The sequence below is a fragment of the Scyliorhinus torazame genome, chromosome 7 (genome assembly GCF_047496885.1).
Source record: "Scyliorhinus torazame isolate Kashiwa2021f chromosome 7, sScyTor2.1, whole genome shotgun sequence".
Lineage (NCBI taxonomy): Eukaryota > Metazoa > Chordata > Chondrichthyes > Carcharhiniformes > Scyliorhinidae > Scyliorhinus > Scyliorhinus torazame.
Window position 1 is genome coordinate 86,799,312 of NC_092713.1, and position 25,229 is coordinate 86,824,540.

The 25,229-nt window shown below is 45.0% G+C and overlaps 1 protein-coding gene and 1 pseudogene across 1 annotated transcript in view; one reads left to right on the forward strand and one right to left on the reverse strand.

Annotated features, from left to right (window-relative positions):
* Positions 1 to 25,229, reverse strand: part of LOC140426353 (complement component C8 alpha chain-like) — a 94,613-nt gene that overhangs the window by 51,021 nt on the left and 18,363 nt on the right. The window contains exon 3 of the mRNA XM_072511011.1: positions 311 to 452. Coding sequence (XP_072367112.1) covers positions 311 to 452 — 142 coding nt within the window. The remainder of the gene's footprint in view (positions 1 to 310; positions 453 to 25,229) is intronic.
* LOC140427218 (nucleosome assembly protein 1-like 1-A) lies at positions 1,592 to 3,942 on the forward strand (annotated as a pseudogene).

Below are 25,229 nucleotides of genomic sequence, written 5' to 3' on the forward strand. Positions count from 1 at the left end.
AGGAGAGGAGTAATGTGAGAAAAAAAACAGGCAAAAGCATCTTTCCGTTCACATTTCCACCACAATGTGTTCAGTCCATCACAAGTCCTTTCTGACTTTGACTTCTGCTAAAATGAGAATTTGGAATCATTGGCCAACTGAATGAAATGAAATGAAAATCGCTTATTGTCACGAGTAGGCTTCAATGAAGTTACTGTGAAAAGCCCCTAGTCGCCACATTCCGGCGCATGTTCGGGGCAAACAAACAATTAAGAAGCTCTAAATATATTTCCATCTTGATCTTCCAACTATTATTCAAAGGGTTACTTGCCTAAACTGCATTGAAACTGATCACCACAGTTATTTTTCGGTACGCATTTTTCAGGTGTTTGACAGTTAACTTCTTCCCAGAGAGATCCAATGCAATTGCTACCACCAAATATGGTCGGTCTCTTCAGATTCCTATATCTGGACTTTACCACAAATCAAATATGTTAGTTATCAGTCCTGTTGATATATAGAACATGTAGCAATAAACATAACCACTCAATGTAGATCATCACATTAGTAAGCTTTCACACTGAGTATCATTTTGCATGTCGCAAATCACACGATGCTTCAGTCACCCATATAAATATGATAACATGAAGAGTATAACAACCATTTAATGTTTCTTTGCATGTGGGTGTACAGCACAGTGGGTGTACCTACACCTCAAGGACTACAGCGGTTCAGGAAGGCCACTCACCACCACATTCTGAAGGGCAACTAGTGATGGGCAATAAATGCTGGCCGAATCAACGACGCCCTCATCCTGTAAATTTAATTTTTTTTCATGCATATTCATCCGCATAATTTATACCCATCGCATCAGTCAACATTTTATAGCAATTATTATTTATAGTAATAAATTTGAGAAGATTGTACATCAACATCCTTTCTCTTATCAGGATTAGCTTGTTTAGCTACAGAAAGAGCAGGATTGCCTGGGGGTCAATATTTTTGGTCTGACAACTAAACTTTCAACAGTTCCCACTGGGTTTCTGTTTAAATAAATCAAAATGTCAGCTTGGCTCACTTGGTAATAGTCTTGCTTACGAGTCAGGAGGCATTGCTTTCAAACTCCAATATGGACCTGAAGGGCATGATCCCTAAGTTGACACATCAGTGCAGTGTTGATGCGGCTTTGGAAGCAGCATAAAATCATGAAGCTGAAAATCCGCTCCAGTGGATGTAAAAGGTTCTTTAATAATAATAAAAGAAGAGAGGATTGTTCTCCTTGTTTCCTCATCAACGTTCCTCCTTTAACCAACATCACCCGAAATAACAAATTACCTCGTCAGTCATTCATTAGTGATTTGCCAAACCTTGCTCAGCACAAACTGAACACTGCATTAACCTGCCTAACAATAGATACTACATTTTAAAAGTACCTAATTAGATATAAAGTGCATTAAATGCTTCTGAGGACATGGAAGGTGTGGTGATATGCACAGTTTGTATGTAGTTGTCCATCAGTGTATATAGTTATCGATGCGACCCCCAACCAGCCAGTGGCAATAGAGATCTACCATGTGACTCGAGATTTCCAGCAGTTGGTAGTAAGTCGTAAATGAGGATAGTCACACTAGAAGTAGCTACAGGAGAATTCACCAAATTCATTTACTCGTTACTGTTTGTATCAAAATTCATTAGTTATCTTTCCACGTGTTCCTAGTGTTAATTAATCTTGTGTATCTGTATTACGGCCATAACACAGAACATAGTATGGTGCCAGGAGAGTTGGACAATTAAAGATAACAATGGAGAAGACGGGACAAAACAGGCTGAAGAAAGAAAAAGGAAAAATTGTTCTGTCTACCTGGCAAACTATGAGCAATTGAAACGCAATGCAAGGAAAGACTGTGAATTTTGAGATGGAAGGTTTGAAGGCACCGCACCAGCTTCAAGTTACCAGTAATATAGATGAAAATTGGTGTGTTTTTAAGCAGTAATTTTTTCTTGGCCTGCAGGCACAGCCTGTCGAGAGGCTTATTGCGTTGCTGCTCATGGTAGCAGGTCCTCAAGTCATCAAAATTTATAATACCTTTGCATTCGACAGCGAAGAGGACAGCAAGAGCTTCGAGGAAGTAATAAAGTGCTTTGATCGACATTGCTCTCCGAACAAATCTTTCGTATGCGTACCCAAACAGCAGGCAAATTTTTGATAGTTTTTGAACCAATTTGCGGTTGAAGGCATAGTCGTGCAACTTAAGTACTTTAAAATCGTCGTTGATCCGCGATCAGATAGTGTTCGGGATATTGAATGACAAGGTATGCAAGCAGTTATTAAGGGAAGACGAACTGCAACTAGAAAACGCTTTCAAAATTTGCCATGTAAGTGAGCTCGCTGCACAGCAGATCAGTGCGCTCAACTTAAAATATTTTGGCGCCAATCTGGAAGAAGACACCAGCGCCATCAGCATTGTAACACAGTCAAATAAGAAACGTGGTCTCAGCGCGGGCGACCATTTTGTAAGTGGCCGACCAGATCCATCATTTTATGCCAGTGATGCAGCAATCGACATGGGCCATAGCAATGTTCAGCATTTGGGAAGGTATGTTCCAAGTGTGGCCAAACAAATAATTTTGCAAAGCAATGCTTTTCATGTCCAGCACAGGAACAGTCAAAGCAATTAATGAGATGTCCATTGAAGACCTGTTTTTCATTGACCTGATTTTGTCAAAGAACACGATGAGTCCAGATATGCCGAGCGAAGAAGTCTTATGGACCAGTTGCAGCAATACTAATGGTGATGCTGATACCATCGAAGACAGATTGACAGTTCCAGTGATGCTGAATATCATATTGATCAAATGCGAGCGAGGGCCAACCTTCTCAGTTTGACCAATTTGAACAGGCTGGACAGTCGTCAATCAAACCAGACTATTGAAAGACTACAATGGGCATGAGACTGAGATGATGGGAGTATGTAAACTCTAAGCATGGGTACACAACGGACGTCACATTTTCCATTCTGAGCACGGAGCGCAAGTCCACCATAGGAGTGGACTCATGTGAGGCCCTGTACCTAGTTGAGCAGCTGTACATTCCAGGATGAGGCCTTGTACCTAGTTGAGCAGCTGCACATTCCAGAATGAGGCCCTGTACCTAGTTGAGCAGCTGCACATTCCAGAATGAGGCCCTGTACCTAGTTGAGCAGCTGCACATTCCTATAAGCGAGGCAGCGGAAGATTATTGCGATTCGCAGCGAGGCGCAGTTGTCCAATGAGATACAAGCGTAAGTTGAAGTGGAGGAAAATAAAGCAGATGAAGTGAGGGTGGATCCAAAAGGAATTCCAAAATTCTGGTTAACTGTCTTCAAAGATTCACTCAGTGACATGATACAGGAGCATGATGAACCTATTTTAAAGCATCTACAAGATGTAAACGTGAAACATTCAGAACCTGCACAGTTAAATGAGCTTTACTCTGGAGTTTAAGTTTGAACCAAATGAGTTCTTCATAAATGAGATACTCGCAAAAACATACCAGATGGAGGCGTGGCCTGACGAGTTAGACTTTTGATTCTTTGGTGAACCAGAAATCATGGTATGCACAGGATGCCAGATCGACTGGAAGAAAGGAAAGAACGTCACATTGAAAACTACTAAAACGAAGCAGAAGCATTAGGGTCAGGTCAAACAGTTACGGAAACTGTACCAAATGACTCTTTCTTCAATTTCTTCAGGCCCCCGGAGGTTCCACAGCATGGAGGTTTGGATGAAGGTTCTGCAGCGAGACTCGCTGCTGACTTTGAAATTGGTCATTTCCTGCGTGAACACGTAATTCCACATGCAATGTCATACTTTACAGGAGAAGCCATTGCAGATGATGATGATTACGATGATGATGATTACGACGGCCATGATTACAATGAGGAAAGTGAAGACGAGGACGGCTATGAAATGCTACTCAGTTAGTTTGGCAGTAGCGACGAGGTGATCACAAGCGGCTGCCATCTGCGCAGGGCAACGATATGTGTGAAAGCTCCACGATGGCTTGTGCAGAGGCTGAAAGTGAGATTGCAGCAGCAGATACATCAAATGAGAGCAACTCAACTGCAAACAGCCAACTGGTAACGGAAGACATAATCCCCATTTTGGAGAAGTTTGCTCCAGACCGGCACCATGAATCATCCTATGACCACAGAATGGTGCCTACAGTGGATTCCCCAATACTCGAGCAGGCGCCAGAGTGTGGTGACTAGGGGATTTGCACAGTAACTTCATTGCAGTGTTAATGTAAGCCTACTTGTGACAATGATAAAGATTATTATTATTAGAACCGTGATTCGTGATGGCAGATGAGGATGAGACACCGATCAGTTCTCCAACGAAAGATGAAGCATATGTCGTCATATCAGAGGATGAGCCGTTAATTGAGGCAAAGAAGCAAAATGAAGAAGCCACACCTAATGTTGAGGACATTGCACCAAGGTGTGCAGATCATTCCTAAAGTCAGGAACTTGCCTGCAACTGTGAAAGCATCCAAAAGTATGCCAACAGTGGATGCCTCACCAGTTGAGGGGCATGCAGCACAGTGATCCAGCGCAACTACCATAGATCAACCAAACCTCCTCAATCCAGCAAAGGCCCCAGACTCAGCCAATGTGACAGAAGAGCCAGAGGCAGCCTTTGCAACAAGGGCTCTGGAACCGGCCATTCCCATGGCAGAGTTCAGCAGCAAGAAGGATGCCATGAGAGTCAAAAAGCAAAGGAGGCGCAACCAGCGGATCACTCAAATGAGGAAAAAGGGGACGAGAAGAGGAGTTCAGGATACAGGTAGCACTTGTGATGGTGAAGACGCCGATATGCAAGAAAGCACACAGAGACGAAGTAGGGAGCATTGCTTCAAAAGGTTCAAAAAACTGGTGACGCAAAAAGGACCAGCCAGAAAACTGCTCTTCTGAATGTTGAAGCAAAATCGAACATACGGTCAAGATTCAGAAGACCAATGGGACAATGTCGTTCAGAACATGTAATAAGCTGTGCACAAGGGACATGTTTAAAATCATCAGGCATATCATGTTGTGTAAAGCACAGTTACATTTGTATGTAAACGTTATGTACAGTTACATTTGCATGTAAATGTTAACACTTCCAAAGGAGGGTGGAAGTGGTGATATGCTTGTGCACAGATTTGTATATAGTTGTCCATCAATGTATATAATTATCGATGTGACCTCCAACCAGCTGGTGGCAACAGAGATCGACCATGCAACTCGAGATATCCGGCAGTTGGTAGTAAGTTGTACATGAAGATAGTCGCACGAGAAATAGCTCCAGGAGAATTCACCAAATTAATTTACTTGTTACTGTTTATATCACAAGTCGTTAGTTAAGTTTCCACATGTTCATATTGTTAATAAATCATCTTGCTAGTCAAAGAACTAGATGTTCTGTGTGCACCTGTACTACGGCCATAACACAGAACATAACCGAAGGCACTATATAAATTCACGCTTTTTCTTAATTCCCAATTTTGCTCTGAATATCTATGACTCTTTTTTGCTCTGTGTAATTATGCTTCACCAATCTCAGGTTGTTGGGCTAGAAATTCAATAAGGTCCATTAAGGGGATTCAGGACCATGGTGCATTGTTAGCTCATGCTGATTGAAAGTAATGGAGGTAGCACACAAACTTTGTGCTCCCTGCTTATTTCCGTGATAGTGGCATACGGCCAGTGATAAATGCATTGCTGAGTGGCTACACAGTCAGCAGGACAGGGGGTCCAAGTGTGTGTGAGGCTAACAGCAGTTAAAGCTAGCTTGCCCTTCTTAAAAGGAGCTCTTAAAGGGGTGGGATGCATTCTGACTACAGCAGGTCATTTTACAGAGCATCTCTTGCTCCTATTTATTCTGTTTGTATGTTAATCAGGACACCAATCTAAAAATTTGTATGCCTCACCTCACACACCTGCCACTGTTGCAAACCCTAAACCTACATCTTGCACACACAATTCAACAGCATCATCCAAACATATTGCGCCATACTCACTGACACTTATCCCTCCCTTTTGCGAGAGGAGATGCCATACAACCAGAGGCAACTGGGACAAACCAGAAAGAGAGAGGTGCATCTTCATGTTCTAGTTTCCATGGAGAGAAGATGCTGTCTGTCATGATATTCAAACACACACATCATGATAGATAGACCAACAGACCAATTAGCACACATAACACGACAGCCAATCACAGACAAGAGCAGACACAGTATAAGACAAGAAACACGACACCTGGTGGACAGTCCATCTGGAGACAAGGACAAGGACAGGATCTGATTAACAAGACACTCACTCAGTCACCACGTGCTGAGTACCAAGACAGATCTGTAAATAACAAGTTGGAATAAAACTGCGTTGTACCAATCGCAACCGTGTTGGTTCATCTGTACCTCAGAGCACCCAACACCACACTGTCCATTAGCAGAAAGGCCACTGCTGAGGCCACAAATAGCAACAGAGCCTCTCTTCTCATAATTGCTTCGGATTTACAAGGTGTAAATTGTGTCAGCATGTGTCATGTGTCTCTTCACTTACTTTTTCTTTAAGAAACCCAAGAAGTGCAAACTGACAAGGTAATGGAGGAAGATCAAAACTAGCAGTTACAATAAAAGCACAAGGGCCAGGACTCTCCATTCCTGCGGCTAAGTGGAGGCTCGAACAGAGAATCCGCGGGAGGTTCACATCAAAACAATTGCCGCGAACCCCTCACCGATTCAGGTACCGGTGAGGGGCTGGCACTGGCACCACGTGAAACACCCGCGGATCGCATCTAGAACGGTCGGAGAATGGCCGGGTCCCGGGCCGCACATGCGCAGGGCTGACGACCTGCAGTGGTCGCGCCGTACAACATGGCATGGGCCGTGTGCGGACTGAACCGACCATCCGCGACCCCACAGCCCACACCCTGACCAACTTCTGGCCAGCCCCCACGAGTCCACCCAGCTCACGCAGAAACCCCCCCGGCCAGTGGCTAGAATCCCAGCCGAGTGTGGCACCGTTGGACACAGACCGCAGCCGCCATGCCAGGTGACCACACATGTCCCAAACCGCCGGGAACTCGGCCCATCGGGGGTGGAGCATCACGGGTGGGCCGGCTGATGAGACGCCAACAGCATTGCGACAGCGATGACGCCAGTTTAGCGGGTGCGGAGAATTGCAAACCAGCGTCAAACCGGTGCTAGCACCGATTCCAGCGTCAAAATCGATTCTCCGCCCGATCGCTGCTGACGGTTTCGCCGTCGGGCAACGGAGAATCGCGCCCATGATCACTTGATTTCACAGTCAGAGTCCTATATATATATATGTGTGTGTACATATTAATGTATATGTTTTGTCCTACCTTTGCATAACCTAAGAGACTGTTATCCCTTGCAGGTGCGGATGACATTAGGAAAAAGATAGTTAGGGAAGTGAGACATTGAACAGAGAAGTACTTAACTACTTTGGCTAAACTTAGAAGCTGATCACCAGCAAAAAAAACAAAGGAAAGTGAAAGCAAGCAGGACCAGCCATCAAGGTTAATAGGCAGAATGAAATGTAATAAAGAACAAGGGGAAAGATCAGTGCTTTTTGCTCAGATGGATAAGGTGTGGCTATCATTGGAAATAGTAACATTCAAGGAAACAGGAACCTATTCAGTATGGGGATGCATCCTTTATGTGGTTGCAGCTGCATCTGGTAACATCCCAACAGCCAAAGTAAGTAATTTTAGGGCGTTGCAAGAACAAAATCTGAGCAAAAAGAGACCTTAGTGTATGTGTCATTCTTATAATTGGAGAATAACATGATGAATATCAGTCAATGATTGGTCTTGTGAAATTTGGTGGTTTAGAATTATAGAAAGGATATAAGAAGGGTGCAAACAGAGAGACGGTGCAGAAGATTTCAGGAGACACTCAGTGGACGGACCAAGGGCCAAATGATGAAGACACTGGTTACCATGACTTTGATTCGAAGCCTAAAGAGGTAATTTAATTATCAATTAAAACTTGCAAATTACTCTTCAGATGCTATAATGTTTATAAGTCTTGGTTCCCACCTTTAACTCATCTTCGTGCGGCTACTCGGCAACGTCATCCAAAATCATGCCATCAGTTTCCACGTCTAGGCTGATGATACCCAACCCTACCTCTTCTCCACCCTTCCCTGATCTTTAAGTTGTCTGACTGCTTGTCCAACATTCAATAGTGGGAGTAACAAAGCCTTTGCCTTTGGACCCCACTATAAACTCTGTTTCTCTGCTACAAAACCCATTCCCTCTAGCTGTTTGAGGCTGAACCAGGCCTTAGTGTTCTGTTTGTTCCAGAGAAGAGCTTTTAACCACATATCCACACCATCACTAGGTCCACCTATTTCTGTGCCTGAAACATTGGCCAGCTCTACTTCTGCCTCAGCTTAGCTGCCATTGAAACCTTCACTCATACTCTAGTCAGACACCATTTAGAGTATTGTGAGCAGTTTGGGGCCCCTTATCTCAGGTAGAATGTGCTGGCCTTTGAAAGAGTCCAGAGGAGGTCCAGAAGAATGATCCCTGGAATGAAGAACTTATTGGATGAGGAGCAGTTGAGGACTCTGGCTCTGTTCTCGTTGGAGTTTAGAAGAATGAGGGGGGATCATATTGAAACTTCTGAGAGGATACTGAGAGGCCTAGATAGAGTGGATGTGGAGAGGATGTTTTCACTAATCGGAAAAATTAGAACCCGAGACCCCAGCCTCAGACTGAAGAGACGATCCTTTAAAACAGAGATGAGGACTTTCTTCAGCCAGAGGGTGGTGAATCTGTGGAACACTTTGCCGCAGAAGGCTGTGGAGGCCAAATCACTGAATGTCTTTAAGACAGAGATAGATAGGTTTTTGATCAATAAGGGGATCAAGGGCTATGGGGAGAAATGAAAATTGCTTATTGTCACATGTAGGCTTCAAATGAAGTTACTGTGAAAAGCCCCTAGTCACCACATTCCGGCCGGCGCCTGTTCGGGGAGGCTGGTACGGGAAGGCAGGAAAATGGGGATGAGAAAAATATCAACCATGATTGAATGGCAGAGCAGACTCGATGGGCCGAGTGGCCTAATTCTGCTCCTATGTCTTATGGACCTTGTTACCTCCAGAATTAATTATTCAAATAAACTCCTGGCCAGTGTCCCACATTTACCCCTCTGCAAATCAGAGACCATTTAAAACACTTCTGACTGTGTCCAAACTCAAACGAAGCTCCGTCACCCTTCTCCCTTGTCCTTGCAGACCTGCATTGGCTCCAAGTTAAGTAGAGGCTCGACTTTAAATCTCTCATCCTTGTTTTCAAATCCCTCCAAAGCTTCTCCCCTTCCTACATCTCTGTGCTCCATCAACTCCAGCCTGGCGAGCATTCTCAATTCCCGATTTTAATCATTCCACCATTGGTGGTTATGTCTTCAGCTGCCTAGGCCCTAAAGCCCTGGAATTCCTCCCTATATCATTCCACCTCTCCACTGCACCTTTCTCCTTTAAAATGGCAAGCTTTGGGTCTAATGGGAAATATTGCAGTGGCTAACAGGCTTGGATGAGGACAAACTGAAAGTTACAGAATTAATTGAACATACCAGGAATTAAAAATTGATTTAATCAAAAATGATAATCTATGAAGGAGTAAAGAAAAAAAGGGAAACATGTTGTCCATTTTCTATAATAAAATGTCTCTTTAAAAAGCCTTTATGAATGTCTGTAATCCACAAGCTATGCCAAGCTCTGAACACCTTTCATGTGAGAATATTGAAGGTTTTACTTCAATATTTTTCCTGTTATATTCAGTGTTCTTATCGTCATATGAAGCTATCAGAAGATAGAAACAAAAAAATAGATCAAATTTTGTAAGCACTTTTGTGATTATGGATTTTTAAAATATTTTTGGGATTATTGTCTTATTCTTTAAAGAAGACTGTGTCTGTGTCCATAATTAATTAAACTGGGGGAGGGAGATTAATGAAGGCAGCTTGTCTGTGCGAACTGTGAGATGAAAGGTGAAAGGTATTAGGTTCATACATTTGTAAAGAGATATTATGGTGAGGTTGGGTTTATAAGTAAAGCGGTTGGATCGAAAATGTGCATTATAAATGGGGATTTGACTTATCAGCCATTCAATTTTAAACCAGAGTTTAAAGTGACAAGGAACTTTTACAAGTTACAAAGTTTCCATGAGTAAACTAGGGGAGGCATTTTTTTGACCCTAGGTTGAGACAAAATAGGAGAATGTGAATAGTATTTAAATTTAGGAAAGTTTAGTTTAAAGAGGTGTTTGAGGACAAAGGAATTGGAGATGAAAGGGGGAAAAAGATATTTAAGGAAATATGTTTAGCTGAGCTGTGATGGCTGTGTGGGTAAAAGTCCTGAGGTCAGATCTATGTGGCGAGTAAATGTGAGAGTTGTGAATATGAAGAAGCCATCCAGTTTCAAGCCAGAAAAATACATGGGCGATAGTTTCCACACATCCCGCCACGTGTTTGGTGGCAGCGGACCGGGTCCGCCATTGGCTGGCGGCATAATCTTCTGGTCCCGCTATTGTCAACAGGGTTTCCCATTTTATCCACCCTCACTGCCAGGAAACCTGCGGCGGGGGTTCGCCATCGGTGGGACCAGAAGATCCCGCCGATGCGGAACGGTGGGAACATTCAGCTCTTTGTTATTCAGAAGGCAGTATGTTTCTGAACCTTCATTTTGAATTTCCACATCCAAGTGAAAGCGTTTGACGAGCTGTGTGATATACCTTTATTCAGGTGACAACAATTCTTTACTTTGGGTAATATTACTGGATCCTATAGTTAAAAGTTATGAAGGAACTGTTGCCAAGGTAGGGTACTTGTGCGTTTTGCCCAAGTGGGTTTTTGGGGAGTTGTTCTGCAAGACTATTTTAACTGTATAACTGTAACCTTAGCTGCTTAAGTTGTAAAAAAAAATCTTTTAATTTTTCAAATCCGAAAGGTGTTGCAGGAGTTCCATGCTTTTGATGTCTGTAGCTTTTCCTCCTCATTTCCAAAATATGCAAAAACAAGGTTCATGATCAATAAGGCAAGTTTCCTCTGGGAGCTGGTGTGTTCTGAAAATAACATCTGCTTGTGGTCAAAACAGTTTGTTTTGTTTTATTCATTCTGTGATGTGTATAATGAATAAAATATTGGTTTGAATTATTTGGAACTATTGAGTTTTAACTAGCTCTTTGGTTGTGAAAATCTGACTTTCACTGCCATTGTCGTGCAATTCTGGTTACTGCTGTAAATTGTGTGAAAATGTTCAGCTCCAGGCATGTGGCTTCATGACAATTTTTATTTTCTTAAATGTTTAATGATTTTAAATGGAGCTTGAGTGCGTATGAGGTGATGCTGCTTGTTTAATCATCTTCCTGATTCAAGAAAATCGTGCATTGGAGACCACTATGAAAAAAAATGCTACAATGTTTGAAACTATTTATTTAAAAGATCATGGGCGAGATTCTCCGACCCCCCGCCGGGTCGGAGAATCGCCGGGGGCTGGCATGAATCCCGCCCCCGCCGGTTGCCGAAGTCTCCGGCACCGGATATTCGGCGGGGGCGGGAATCGCGCCGCGCCGGTTGGCGGGCCCCCCCGCCCGATTCTCCGGCCCGCGATGGGCCGAAGTCCCACTGCTAAAATGCCTGTCCCGCCAGCGTAGATTAAACCACCTACCTTACTGGCGGGACAAGGCGGCGCGGGCAGTCTCCGGGGTCCTGAGGGGGGCGCGGGGCGATCTATCCCCGGGGGGTGCCCCCACGGTGGCCTGGCCCGCGATCGGGGCCCACCGATCCGCGGGTGGGCCTGTGCCGTGGGGGCACTCTTTCCCTTCCGCCACCGCCACGGTCTCCACCATGGTGGAGGCAGAAGAGACTCCCTCCAATGCGCATGCGCGGGAATGCCATCAGCGGCCGCTAACGCTCCCGCGCATGCGCCGCCCGGAGATGTCATTTCCGCGCCAGCTGGCAGGGCACCAAAGGCCTTTTCCGCCAGCAGGCGGGGCGGAAATTCGTCCGGCGCTGACCTAGCCCCTTAAGGTTGGGGCTCGGCCCCCAAAGGTGCGGAGCATTCCGCACCTTTGGGGCGGCGCGATGCCCGACTGATTTGCGCCATTTTGGGTGCCAGTCGGCGGACATCGCGCCGTTTCCGGAGAATTTCGCCCCTGGGGTTGGATTTTCCTTCCCGCCACGCCAGATTTCTGGTTCAGCATGCCGGCTGGTTGCTCCGTTTTGCCAGCTGATCAATGGGGTTTCCCCGGGAGACCCCTGGGCTGCCAGCAAAACGGAGCATCCCGATGGCGGAGAATCCAGCCCATGGTCTATTCAAGGTGATCAATTTCTAATAGATTCAAAATCCTTTATTTGCTTCTATATCATGTTAATTTTTTTTTATATATCTGAACTTTTATTGGGAAATTTTCTTTTATTTTGCCCAATTCTGTGCACCACACTCTCGGAAGGAGAAAGGATTTGGAGAAGATAGGGAAGAGATTTACTAGAATGAGTTCAGAAATATGGGATTATGGTTATGTGAGTAAACGGGAGAAGCAGGGTTGTTCTCACTGGAGCTGGGAGTTTTAAGAGGAAGGTAAAATCAAGAATGGTTGAGATAAAAGAAGCAACAAGTGGCAGAAGCGTCGATAGGCAGAGAGCACACACTCAAATTGATTGGCAAAGAAAATGAATTTTTTAATAGAGATACAGATTATAAACAAGCACCCCAAATCTACCCAGTTTCAGTCCGTGTCTATTTACAGTGAATTCTCAAGTTTAATAGTTTTGTGAGATCTTTTGCAAGTACCAGTGAAGGCAGGAAGCCCTAATCTCAGTTTAACCAAAGGCAACGTATGGGGAAACCTTTTGGTGAAACAAGTGGTTCGGATTTGGAGTGCACTGCCTGATAGGGTGGGCAGATATAGATTCAATTGTTTCAAAAGAAACTGTACAAATATTTGAATGAGAAGGCTTCTGTCTGTGTTTGTAATGATGCACTTCACAGACTTCATTAGAAACACAAAAGGATTTTTAATAAGAAGAATTGTATGCAGCCACATGGCTGCATCTAGTTCCTTTATGTTTCCTGCCTGAGAGGACTCTGCCCTTGGGGTGATTCCCACTCTGAGTTCCAATTGGTCCCCCAGGCCATGTGACCCTTACTCTGCTGTCTTTCCCTGAAAGAGACAATCACCGCAGTGCTGTACTATTCAAATAATTGAAGTTTCATCTAAAATGCTGGCTGGCTTATGCGCCTGTATCAAGGCAACGTGGGCACAAAATCCCGCGAGAGTCTAAAAGAGAATCTTGCTGCCAAGATCTCACGACGTGATCATCCCCATAATGATATAACGAGGTTCCCAACCAGGAAGATTAGGAACCTCATTTAAATCCCATTAATGGGCTTTCACAGTGTACTGTCTCCCCACATTCAGATCCCCCCTCACTGACGATATATCATGTCGGCAAAGTCTCAAGCAACATGAACCTGGTGAAGAGACCATGCCGATGGTCGCACAGCTAAGTACAGCCCCCAGGAGGGAGAGGACATGACCAGGCGGTACCCTGAAAGTCTCCCAGCAGGTAGAAGGCTCCCGTATCCATGAAAAGTTCTATGTTTTAATTTTTAGTGCTGGAATTCGGACACCCTTTAATAAGGGCTCTCCCATTGCTGGTGTGGCGAGCTTTGTGATGGGTTGGGACATGCCACCAGCATTTATTTTGTCTAAGTGCTGCAGAATATGGTGAGAAAAGCCAGTTGTGAAGCCAGCGTGCTGCACACTGCTTGGGCGTGATTTAATGGAAAAGTTTTGGAGTGCGGTCGTGAGCAGCAACTGCCGCGAGCTTCCCAATGCTCGACAGGGCGAGGCCATCACTGGTATCAAACATGAGTTGGTCCATTTAATGAGGCCTTACAGGCTTCACGTCAAAAATAATGGTCCCGCCGGCTGATTCGCCTTGGCCCCGCCTGGCAGCTCCCCGCTAACAAGGGGGAGAAATCGATTCTGCAGAGCAAACCCCACACAGCTCACAGCCATGCCACCGAGGAGACCAGCCTCAAGATTCAGGGATGCTGACCAGGCCAGATTGTTGGACGCGGTCGAGACCCGACACGATGCCCTGTTCCCCTGAGGGGCTTGGACAGTCTGCCACAAGGCAGTCAGTGTTGCCTGGGAGGAAATCACAGTGACCTTCAGCTCGGGGAGCATCACCAGGAGGACCAGTGCCCAATGCTGCAAGAAGTTCAACAACCTCCACCGGGCCACACAGGTGGGTTGGCAACAGCCCCCTGGCACCACCCCTCCCCTGCGATGAACAAAGCATGTTTGCTCATAATGCCCCCTCTGTGTCCCCACAGGAGAAGTTGTCCCACTGCAGCCAGGAGAGGGCTCAAATGGACGGTGGGGCACCGGACATCAGAGTCCTCATCCCCTATGAGGAACGGGCCCTAGAGGCCGTGGGGGCAGCCGAGGACAGATCGGTCACCAACGTAGAGGTTGGTGTACGGTGCAGAAATGAGGATCCACCGTCCCCACCCAGATGAACACATGAGTTGATAATGCCATACAGACTGATCCATCCCTCCCACTGACTACATGTCCATTATCCCACAGGATTTCGTCAAACGGTGCCGGCCCATCTGGAGTGGTTCACCCCCTTAGCTCCCATGAGAACATCTCAAAAGAGAGCTCCAAGGAGACCAACGTATTCGCGGCACAACTCTCATCACCACCCCTACCAGTGCAGAGACACACACCTCGGTGGGCAACAGTAGTGGTCAGGCTTCTGGGGCACATTTTGATCAGAATCTCACAGTTGCAGATGCACATCAGGTGGAGACAGGAACGGCCAGGCAAGACAAAAGTCAGAGGTCTGCTGGATCCCAGGACCCAGCTGGGTCGAGTCAGAAGCTGCAGCCGGGATTGTCCCTTCTGAGGGCTAAGTCCCCAGGCCAGCAGGAAAACGGGCGCCAACCACTCCGGTGACAACAGCCCCCGAAAGTGCGGAATTGTCCGCATTTTCGGGGGCTAGGTGAATGCCGGAGGGGTTGGTGCCGCTCCAACCAGCGGCGAAGGGACGGCGCAAATTTACGCATGCGCCAAAGAGCCGGCATGATCTCGCGCATGCACGGAATGGCCGGCGTGATTCCGCGCATGTGCAGACCGGCCGGCATATTTTGGCACATGCACGGGGGGGTTCTCTTCTCCGCACCGGCCCCCGGGCAGTATGGCAGAGCCCTATAGGGGCCCGGTGCAGAAGAAAGAAGTGCCCCTATGGGACAAGCCCGCCCGCAGATCGGTGGGACACAATCGCGGGCCAGGCCCCCGTGGGGACCGCCCCCGGGGTCGGATCCCCCCCCCCCCAAGGACTGCCCAAGCATACTCACCTGCCATGTCCTGCCGGTGCGTGAGTTGAGTGATTCACGCCAGTGGGACTGGCCAAAAATGGATGGCCAGCCCATCAGGGCCCAGAGAATCATCGGGGGGGGGGCCGATGCCAATGGCCCTTGGTCGGCGTGGCGGGAATACCGCCGCCGCCCGAAAAAAGGTACCGGAGAATACGGCAGCCGACGTCGGGGCGGCGGGGCGGGATTTGCGCCGACCCCGGTTATTCTCCGACCCAGCGGGGGGTCGGAGAATCCCGCCCTGAGCCTTTGGACCAGGTTCACCCAGAGCTGATGCAACTGATAGAGCTGTGATATTCAGAGGATGATGTCAACGGCACTTCATCAGATCCACAGCCGATTGAAGGAGTCCCCGAGGCTATGGGTGCGAGAAATAGCACCGGCAATGCACAGAACCGAGGCCAACACTGCTAGGGAGGCGGCCGCAGTGGAGAACCGTGTGCATGTCATCAGCAGCATGAGTGGTCGGTTGGACAGACAGGCAAATGCTGGGGTTGCCCCCGTAATGGATACACACAATCCAGGGATTGGCATGGCAGACCCATGAGCGGTGAGGCACCCATTTCCCCGCCCTCCCCCCCCCCTCACCCAGCCAAGGGGCACCCTCCCCCTCACCGATGGCAGTTTACCCCGACCGAGGCTAGTCCCTTGGGGGCACACCCACCCCACTCTCAAACACCGGGGCAGCAACCCCAGCGCCCCCAAGCTCAATGCCTGGGAGCGATGATGGCTGTTATCCTCCTCGGAACTATGCAGCAGCCATTCTGCCAGCTTCATGTTTTGAAAAAGTTGTACTAATCAGCGCCCACCTGACCACTTGCTGGGGAGGCGGTTAGATGACGGGAGGCCTTCAATTAATTATATGGAGATAGGCCTCAAGTGGTGATTATTGGTTTCTCGCCACGCACGGCAGGATCCTGGTTTTGCCAATGGGAATTGGCCGGTTAGATCGCAAACCGTGCGGGTCTCGATTTTGGCCTTACCCGCGATGTAACAGCTGTGTTGCGCATTTGCTCACGCGCGTCGTGGCCATTAAACCCGAGCCTTCATCACCTGAGCCAGCATTGAGAAAAAAACCTTGCAAAATTCTGCCCTTTGCCTTCTCTGATGAGAATGCTTTTATTAAAATAAAACAATGATTTATGCTGTTTGAAAGGATTTTTTAATTTCTTAGAATAAAAACACCTGGAAAGTCTTTTCAAAAATATTTATGTAAAACGGCGCAATTGTGCCTGAGAACACCTGATAAATCAACCTGCCTTTTCTGCTCTCCTTTGCACTGAAAGCTGGATTTTTAAAATTTAGTTCACAGCACAACAACATTTGCATTGTTCAATTTGCTTATTTATATATCTGTACTTTTAATGGGAAATTTTCTTCTATTGTGATCAATGAATATAAATGTAAATTGGGCATAAATTCGATGACCATGAAATGAGCTCTGTAGCATTGCTAGTACTTGTGCCATGGACGTCCTGGTGTGAAGTAATGACACACAGAATGTTTCCAAAATCTGCTGACAGGATGCTAGTGCAGGCATGTTGTGTGTGCACCAGAAGCATGCAGTGGGGGTGGGCTGCACTGTCAATTAGCCTCAAACATAGATCTGATGTACCATCTGTCAATTTGAGCCATGCAGGTCCAGTTAACTCGGACTATTTAAAGGTATAAACCATCCAGCTTCCAGGTTGCAGAGTTTGTAGAAGTACTGTGTTGTGCCCTTGAAGAGTTTTGCTAACTTTTTGGATTTTCAAAGGAGCTGGATTCTGACAAGGAGACCAGAGGAATGTCCTGCCCTGTCAGGAGCAAGCCTGTTCAGTTACAGAGGCTGTACTTGCAGTCCCCCCTGGGCTGCAGCATGGACATGGAAGTACAGATCAGTCAATATTGTGGGAAAGCGATGCACTGAGAGAGGAGGAGGGGGACTCTCAATAGAAGACTATTTCCAAAGGTCTTTAGAGGGCTCTTTTCATACTCCACATCTGCCAGGAGGAGTGCGTTAGGTGCTTTTCTTTCAACAAGGAGTTGGCCTCTGAACCGTGCCATAAGAACATAAGAACTAGGAGCAGGAGTAGGCCATCTAACCCTTTGAGCCTGCTCCGCCATTCAATGAGAGCATGGCTGATCTTTTGTGGACTCAGCTCCACTTTCCGGCCAGAACACCATAACCCTTTATTCCTTTATTCTTCAAAAAACTATCTATCTTTATCTTGAAAACATTTAATGAAGGAACCTCAACCGCTTCACTGGCAGGGAATTCCATAGATACACAACCCTTTGGGGGAAGAAGTTCCTCCTAAGCTCAGTCCTAAATCTACTTCCCCTTATTTTGATTGTGGTGATCTGTATATCTGTGTATATTAAGCAAGGGGTCAATGTAGATGCAATACAACTGAGCAATCACTAGAGGGAGCACGGGAGGCATAAGTACACACAAACAGGAAGTCAGCAGACACTTCACAGGAACTGGAGCTGGGAGCAGGACACAGACTGGCAGCACAGATGTAACATAGTTTAAGCACTGAAGAGAGAACAAACTCACAATAAAGCATCTACTTCAACTTTAAGACTACGAGCTTTATTCGGAGACAAGGAACAACACATGGTTCCACTGTAAAATGGCGTCTGACCACATTTTACCGTCTCCGGGAACAAAAGACGTAAATCTGCTTCTGTGCATGCGCAGGAAACAGAAGCCGCGGATGCGCAGTTAAAATCAGCCGTTTTGTGCTCTGTGCATGCGCAAGCAGCGCATGCGCAGTTAGAAATAGTAGTTTTGGTCACGGGTCATTCTGCGCTGCGCAAGCCGCGAATGCCCAGTTGAAAGAAAAGATCTCACCATTCGAAGATGGTTCTGCGCATGCAGAAAAGGACAGTAAAGAAACGCACAAAAAAACACACAGTAAAGGAAGATCGATTTGTGCATGTGCAATCGATTCCTACGCATGACGTCACAAGCGTCATGACGTCAGAGGACCCGAACCACGCCCACTTTAGAGGGAAATGCCCGAAAATTGAAAACAAGACACTGAAAGCTGTAAAACCCAATTTTCTTACTCAAAAGACAGAACAATGCCTGAACTTATACCAGCAGTTAAAAATAACTTTCACAACACCCTGGAACAAGCAGTCTGCACCATCCAAATTGAAGAGAATGATAATAACTCCGAAACAAAAATAAATGATTTGTCTATTGAATAACACTACTCAGACATGGCTGAGTTGACTGAGTTACTCGGATATGCTAATCACAACATCAGCAACACGATTGCAAAGTTCAACATGACTCTACACATGGTAGATGAATCCAATACTATGATGCCATGGCAGATCGTCGATACATTGGATGACAGCAATACCCAAGAACAAGACAACGCCACACAGAGGACACAGATCGACTCTACAGCGAGAACACTGCACGACTCCACAGAGAGAGTGATGACAGTCTTCACAGAGAGAGTGATGAAGGACTCCACAGAGAGAGCGATGAAGGACTCCACAGAGAGAGCGATGAAGGATTCCACAGAGAGAGCAATGAAAGACTCCACAGAGAGAGCGATGAAAGACTCCACAGACAGAGTGATGCAAGCCTCCACAGAGAGAGCGACGCAAGCCTCCACAGACAGCTTGTTGACAGACTCCAAAATGGAAACAAGCAAACACTTCATAGCGAACGCCATGCATGAACAAGACTATGAAGGTCTACCCACCGCATTTGAGCAACCAGAAGCAGACCATGAAAGTCTACCAAGCTCATATATTCACCAAGATGACAATGTAAGGCTACCCACTGTATGTGTAAACAGTGACAATGTGATCACAATCGACATGCAGAATGTGCAGGATCACAGCGAGACTGACAGTACTCAGCTCGTCTGTACAGAAGCACTCAACAATCAGCGTAGGGCTACCCAAGAGTCCAGAGAGACTACATCAATTGCAATTGTGAAGATTTTGAGTCCAGAAGAGGAACACCAAGACCCACAAGAGAATGAAATCTTGAAGATTTTGACTCCAGAAGAGGAGCACCAAGAGCAACATGAAAATGAAATTGTGAAGATTTTGACTCCAGAAGAGGAGCACCAAGAAAGAAAAGAAGAGGAATCAAATCCACCACAAATGACTTCAGAAGAGGGGCACCAAGGAAGTAAAGAAGAGGAGTCAAATCCACCACAAATGACTGATGTCACCAACATCAATGCAACATCAGACCATTCTCTAGAAGAAACGCTCAATGTAACAGATACCACAAAGGCCACTCACACCAATGACTGTGACAATTACTCAAATTATCCACATGGAATACTCATTGAGCGCAACATGAACAACAAAACCCGCAAGAAGCACAGCAGAAACAAGAACAACAACAGCAACAACAAAAACAACAAGCACAACAACAAAAACTACAAGAACAACAAAAACAACAAGAAGCCTAACAAAGACAACAACAAGCACAACAAGAACAACAACGAAAAAAAAACCCAGAAACAACAAGCATGACAAAAACAACAACAAGAACGACAATGAAAACAACAAAAACAGAAACGACAGAAACACCAGCAATGAAACAACGACCTGTACAACATGGTGCAACATTGCACAATGCCACAGCACACTGCAAAACAATTACAAGACTACAAACATGCCATGGCATGACAAAGAATCTCATGGATTCACATCTGCTCCAGAACAAGCAAGCACACCAGCTTTCAAGGCAGATGACACACTAAATCGATACCACAAGCACAGAAAAAAGTCCACGTCAGTCAATATCAGTGGTTCGACCATTCAAACACCTCGGGATGACTTGTTGGTTACTTAAAAACAAGAACACCAACAACATTCACAATGGGGTTGCAATATCAATATCACCACATCAATAAAGAAAAAGAAAAAACTCAACGAATAAATTCATCAAGTTTGGACTCATAAATATTTTTATTAAGATTGGACTCATAAATATTAATTGGCTTTATAAAATATCCAATATCATCATCACTTGTACAGATATACATACCATAAGTAATCTAACTGTTCTGTACAATTTTCTTTGACACTGTACAGAAAATATGTAAAGGAGAAAGGGCGGATGTGGTGATCTGTATATCTGTGTATATTAAGCAAGGGGTCAATGTAGATGCAATACAACTGAGTAATCACTAGAGGGAGCACGGGAGGCATAAGTACACACAAACAGGAAGTCAGCAGACACTTCACAGGAATGGGAGCTGGGAGCAGGACACAGACTGGCAGCACAGATGTAACATAGTTTAAGCACTGAAGAGAGAACAAACTCACAATAAAGCATCTACTTCAACTTTAAGACTACGAGCTTTATTCAGAGGTAAGGAACAACACACTTTATTCCTTTATTAGTCAAAAAACTATCTATCTTTATCTTGAAAACATTTAATGAAGGAGCCTCAACCGCTTCACTGGTCAGGGAGTTCCATAGATTCACAACCCTTTGGGGGATGAAGTTCCTCCTAAGCTCAGTCCTAAATCTACTTCCCCTTATTTTGAGCCTATGCCCCCTAGTTCTGCTTTCACCCGCCAGTGGAACCAACCTGCCTGCATCTATCCTATCTATTCGCTTCATAATTTTATATGTTTCTATAAGATCCCCCTGCATCCTTCTAAACTCCAACGAGTACAGTCCATCTAATAATAATCCTTACTAGTGTCACAAGTAGGCTTACATTAAGACTGCAATGTAGTTACTGTGACAATCCCCTAATCACCACATTCCGCCGCCTGTTCGGGTATACCGAGGAGAATTCAGAATGTCCAATTCGCCTAACCGCCCGTCTTTCGGGATTTGTGGGAGGAAACCCACGCAGAGACGGGGAGAACGTGCAGACTCCAAACAGACAGTGACCCAAGCTGGGAATCGAACCTGGGAACCTGGCGCTGAGAAGCAACAATGCTACCCATTGTGCTACCATGCTGCCCTATGGCAGGGTAGTTTATGGACTACCCTGTCCTACCAGACAGAAGGGGATGTCAGTGCATGTTTTACAATATGTTTTATTGATGTGTCTGCCATAACTGGAGCTATGAGGAAGCAGCGAGAGGTGGAAGGGGGGATGGCAGTATTTGTACGCGTGTAAGGCTGAGGAAGCCTTTCTGAATGTTCGGTATGAGTGCTGGTAACTGGGGATTGATGATGGGTGAATGATGGTTGAGTGGTGGGGGTGAGGTACTTTAAGCATGTGAGAGGTTGGTGGCGTAATGGGTAGGAGGTGTCATATGAAGATGCATTCATTGACCTTGACCACCTGTGAGATCACTGAACAACTTCTGGCGCAACAGTCAGGTGATTGGGGCCAGACTGTGGGATCTGACCTTCCTGGTCACCTATGTCTCTCCTTTCTCAGGGTGTGTTTTGAGGGCCTCCTGGAAGCCTGCAGAAACAGTGCAACTGATCTTTTCCACTTGCTGCACTAATGACTCCAGCACTGCATCTGAAAACTTAGGAGCCTTCCCTCTTTCATTTCTCCATTTATTGTGTTTATCCTTCTGTTTTCCATAGTGTACAGCAGCTTCATAATGAGGGCAACTTTAAGAGGGACAGATTGCCTATAGAGATGCAGGTTAGGTGTGTTGTGTAAGCCACACATGCTGCTTGGTCCCCTGTTGAGTGTGCAACCAATCAGTGGCATGGTGGACTGCATGCTGAAATAATTGAAATGAGAAGGCAGCATGACGTTTGCAAGCTGCCTTCCTCACAGTCAAGCATGGTTGACATTATTTTGTGATCCCCAGGGCCTGAAAAAGGTCTTAGCAAACTTTTCACCTTAAATTTCTAAATTGATGGAAAGAATTATGATTTGGCAAATTAACTCCTTGGGCTCTTAAGCAGAGCCACAATGGTTTCCCCATTTTGTTGAAATATGTGACGGTGGGTTTTCAGGAATACTGATGGCATTGCAAGAGATCCAGCAGTGTTAACAATTTACGTTATTACCTGCAGACATAAAATGCCACAGCACGTAAAAAAATAGATTTTGTTATGCATTGTAATTTGTTTTCCATATTCACTTTTTGCAACCCTTATGTTTTGTCACCCTTCGCTGTGTTTTGTATCTATTTGCCAGGAACTGTACTATTTTTTGCATGTTTTTATTTTAGTTTTATGCTGCATCTTACCTCTTCCATCTGACTTTTCTTTTGGCTCGAAAAATCTTTCCTCCTTAAGAGTACAAGCTGTTTCTGTATCATATTAAATTCTTCTTCAACTCACCCCACTGATCTTCTTTCATTTAACCCATGAACAGATTTACCCAATTCATTGAGGAGAGTCTCTGCTTCAGCACATTGAAGTCAGTCTTGTGGCATTATCATAACTGTAAGAACTGCAAGGGTTAATGAAGTGTCTAGAGTAGCCACTAGAGGGAGCTACAGTTACAAGTATATAAGGCAGTGATGCTAAGCCTTGTGGGAGAGTATGTTCAGGAATTAGCTAGAGAGAGTCAGAAGTACAAATAGTGTGAGTGAGAGCAGATCATAGTTTGTCAGTATAAAGATTAGCTGCAGATGAGTATCGTTTAAATGTTAATAATCAACCGTATATTCTTTAGGAGTACGTGTCAAATCCAAATTAATAGTGTTAATAAATTTATAGCTTTGTTTAAGTTCAAGCTATTTTGTGGTCTTCGTGAACACTACTCCAATCATCCTGAATTTAGCAACACAAAGAACACCACAAGCCTTACCTAAATCTAGAATCTTAATAGCTGTTTCACATTTTCCTCTTTTTTGCGCAATTAATTAAATGATCACAAACCACTCGGCTCATTGTTCATTACTAAATCTAATATATTATGCCTCCTTGTTGGTTGTAGGATGTATTGTTGTTGAAAACTATTCTGGAAACACTGAAGAAATTCACAGGCTTTTTGACATGTGCTTGTGTCAATTGGATGAAAGTTAAAATCCACCAATAAAACTACTATCTTTGCTACATGCCGATCTACTCTCTGCATTTATACAATCTTTTACTTCGCAGCTGCATCAGGGGACCTATACACAATACACATTACAATCTTAAATTGTATTCTATTTCTTACTTCTAGCTATAGAGTTGCCACTGCCTGCTTACGTCTTGTTGTATCTTCTTTTATCATTGAAGTGATTTCATCTTTCATTATTAAGACTCTCTGCAATTTGCTCTATCTTTCCTGTAGACCTTATTACCTGGTATATTTAGTTCCCATGGCTGGAATTTTACCGACCTGCCCGCAACGGGAATCATCATGGATGGGACAGGGAATCTGATGAACCAGTAAAGGTCCATTGACTTCAGGCAGGAACTTCTGGCCCATGGTAAGCGGGGCCGGAAAATTCCGGCCCATACCATGCAGCCATGTCTCAGTAATGGCTGCCATGTCATACACTCAAAGCTGAATTTGCCTATGCAATTCATTCAGCTTGCTCCTTCTACAATATGCATTTGTAGTAAAACCTTTTTGACTCCATGTTTCCTATTTTCATTCCTGGTTTAATTATTTAACATCCCTTTTTCTGCGTTGCCCAGAGGACATTGATCCCTTCTGTTTAGTTTTGAACTATTAATACTACTTTTCCCATCTGAGCTTCCCCCCAAACCCATTTACTAGTTTGCAGTCCTTTTGCCTGCCCTGTTTATCCTTCCTGCTATGAATGGTTATAATATAATAATAATATAATAATCGCTTATTGTCACAAGTAGGCTTCAATGAGGTTACTGTGAAAAGCCCCTAGTCACCACATTCCGGCGCCTGTTCGGGGAGGCGGTACAGGAATTGAACCCGCGCTGCTGGCCTTGTTTTGCATTACAAGCCAGCTGTTCAGCCCACTGTGCTAAACCAGCCCCTATATTAATGAAATGTGCAAAATGGGATGTGAGGAAGTGATTGAGCATAAAAGAAAGAGATATGAAATGCTCACAAACAAATGGGAATTGGAATAAAACCCCTTGGGTGAAAATCAACAAAACATATATCTGGTATTAAAGTATATTGTAGTGATATCCAAGAAAGTGTAGCTAAGGATTGTAAGTTGCAGCTTTCAATTAGAGTTGTTTGTGTCCTTGTCTCTGAACATTTGAAGAAAACTGCATTTAATATTGTGACTACTATCCAAGTCATCAGGGGGCTGAGCATCAGGGGAGGGCCTTCACCCCGATTTCGGCCTCAGAAGCGATTCTCTGCCCAATCGCAAAATGTGATTCCGGCGTCGCAAGCGATGAATCCTGCTCCATGTTTGTGCAATTTGCTACATGTGGAAATGCACAGTGAGTTTGCACTGAAGAATGGGTCTCAGACTTGCTCAGCTATTTGGCAATAACATTCTTCAAGAGGTTAATATGGCCGTAGTGTGAGACAAATTTTTAAATGATCCAGGCATTGACAGATACGCCTTGTAAAACTAACTAACTTTTAAACAATCAAGATAGCTAAACGCACTGGCCTGTCAAAAGGATTGAAATTGAAGTAGTGAGTTAGAGAATGCGGAACATGAGAATTCGGGAGAAATAATACTTCATAAGAATTATCAACATGATGTAAATGGATAAAGAGAGAATTTGAGAATATTTTAAGTCCAGACATGATCTATTGCTTGAAATACAATCAAAGTTCAATTTACTTGGAATTAGCAGCCGCCCTTGCACAAGGATAAGGAATAAGATTGGTTGTGGACTGTGAGAATGTCTGGGAGAAGTTGTCCACCATATCCATTAATTGCTAAGGAGGATAAATGCATAATTAGAATGTATCTATAAGAATATTGCTACCCTGTAATTCCAAGACTATCCACATATATCTG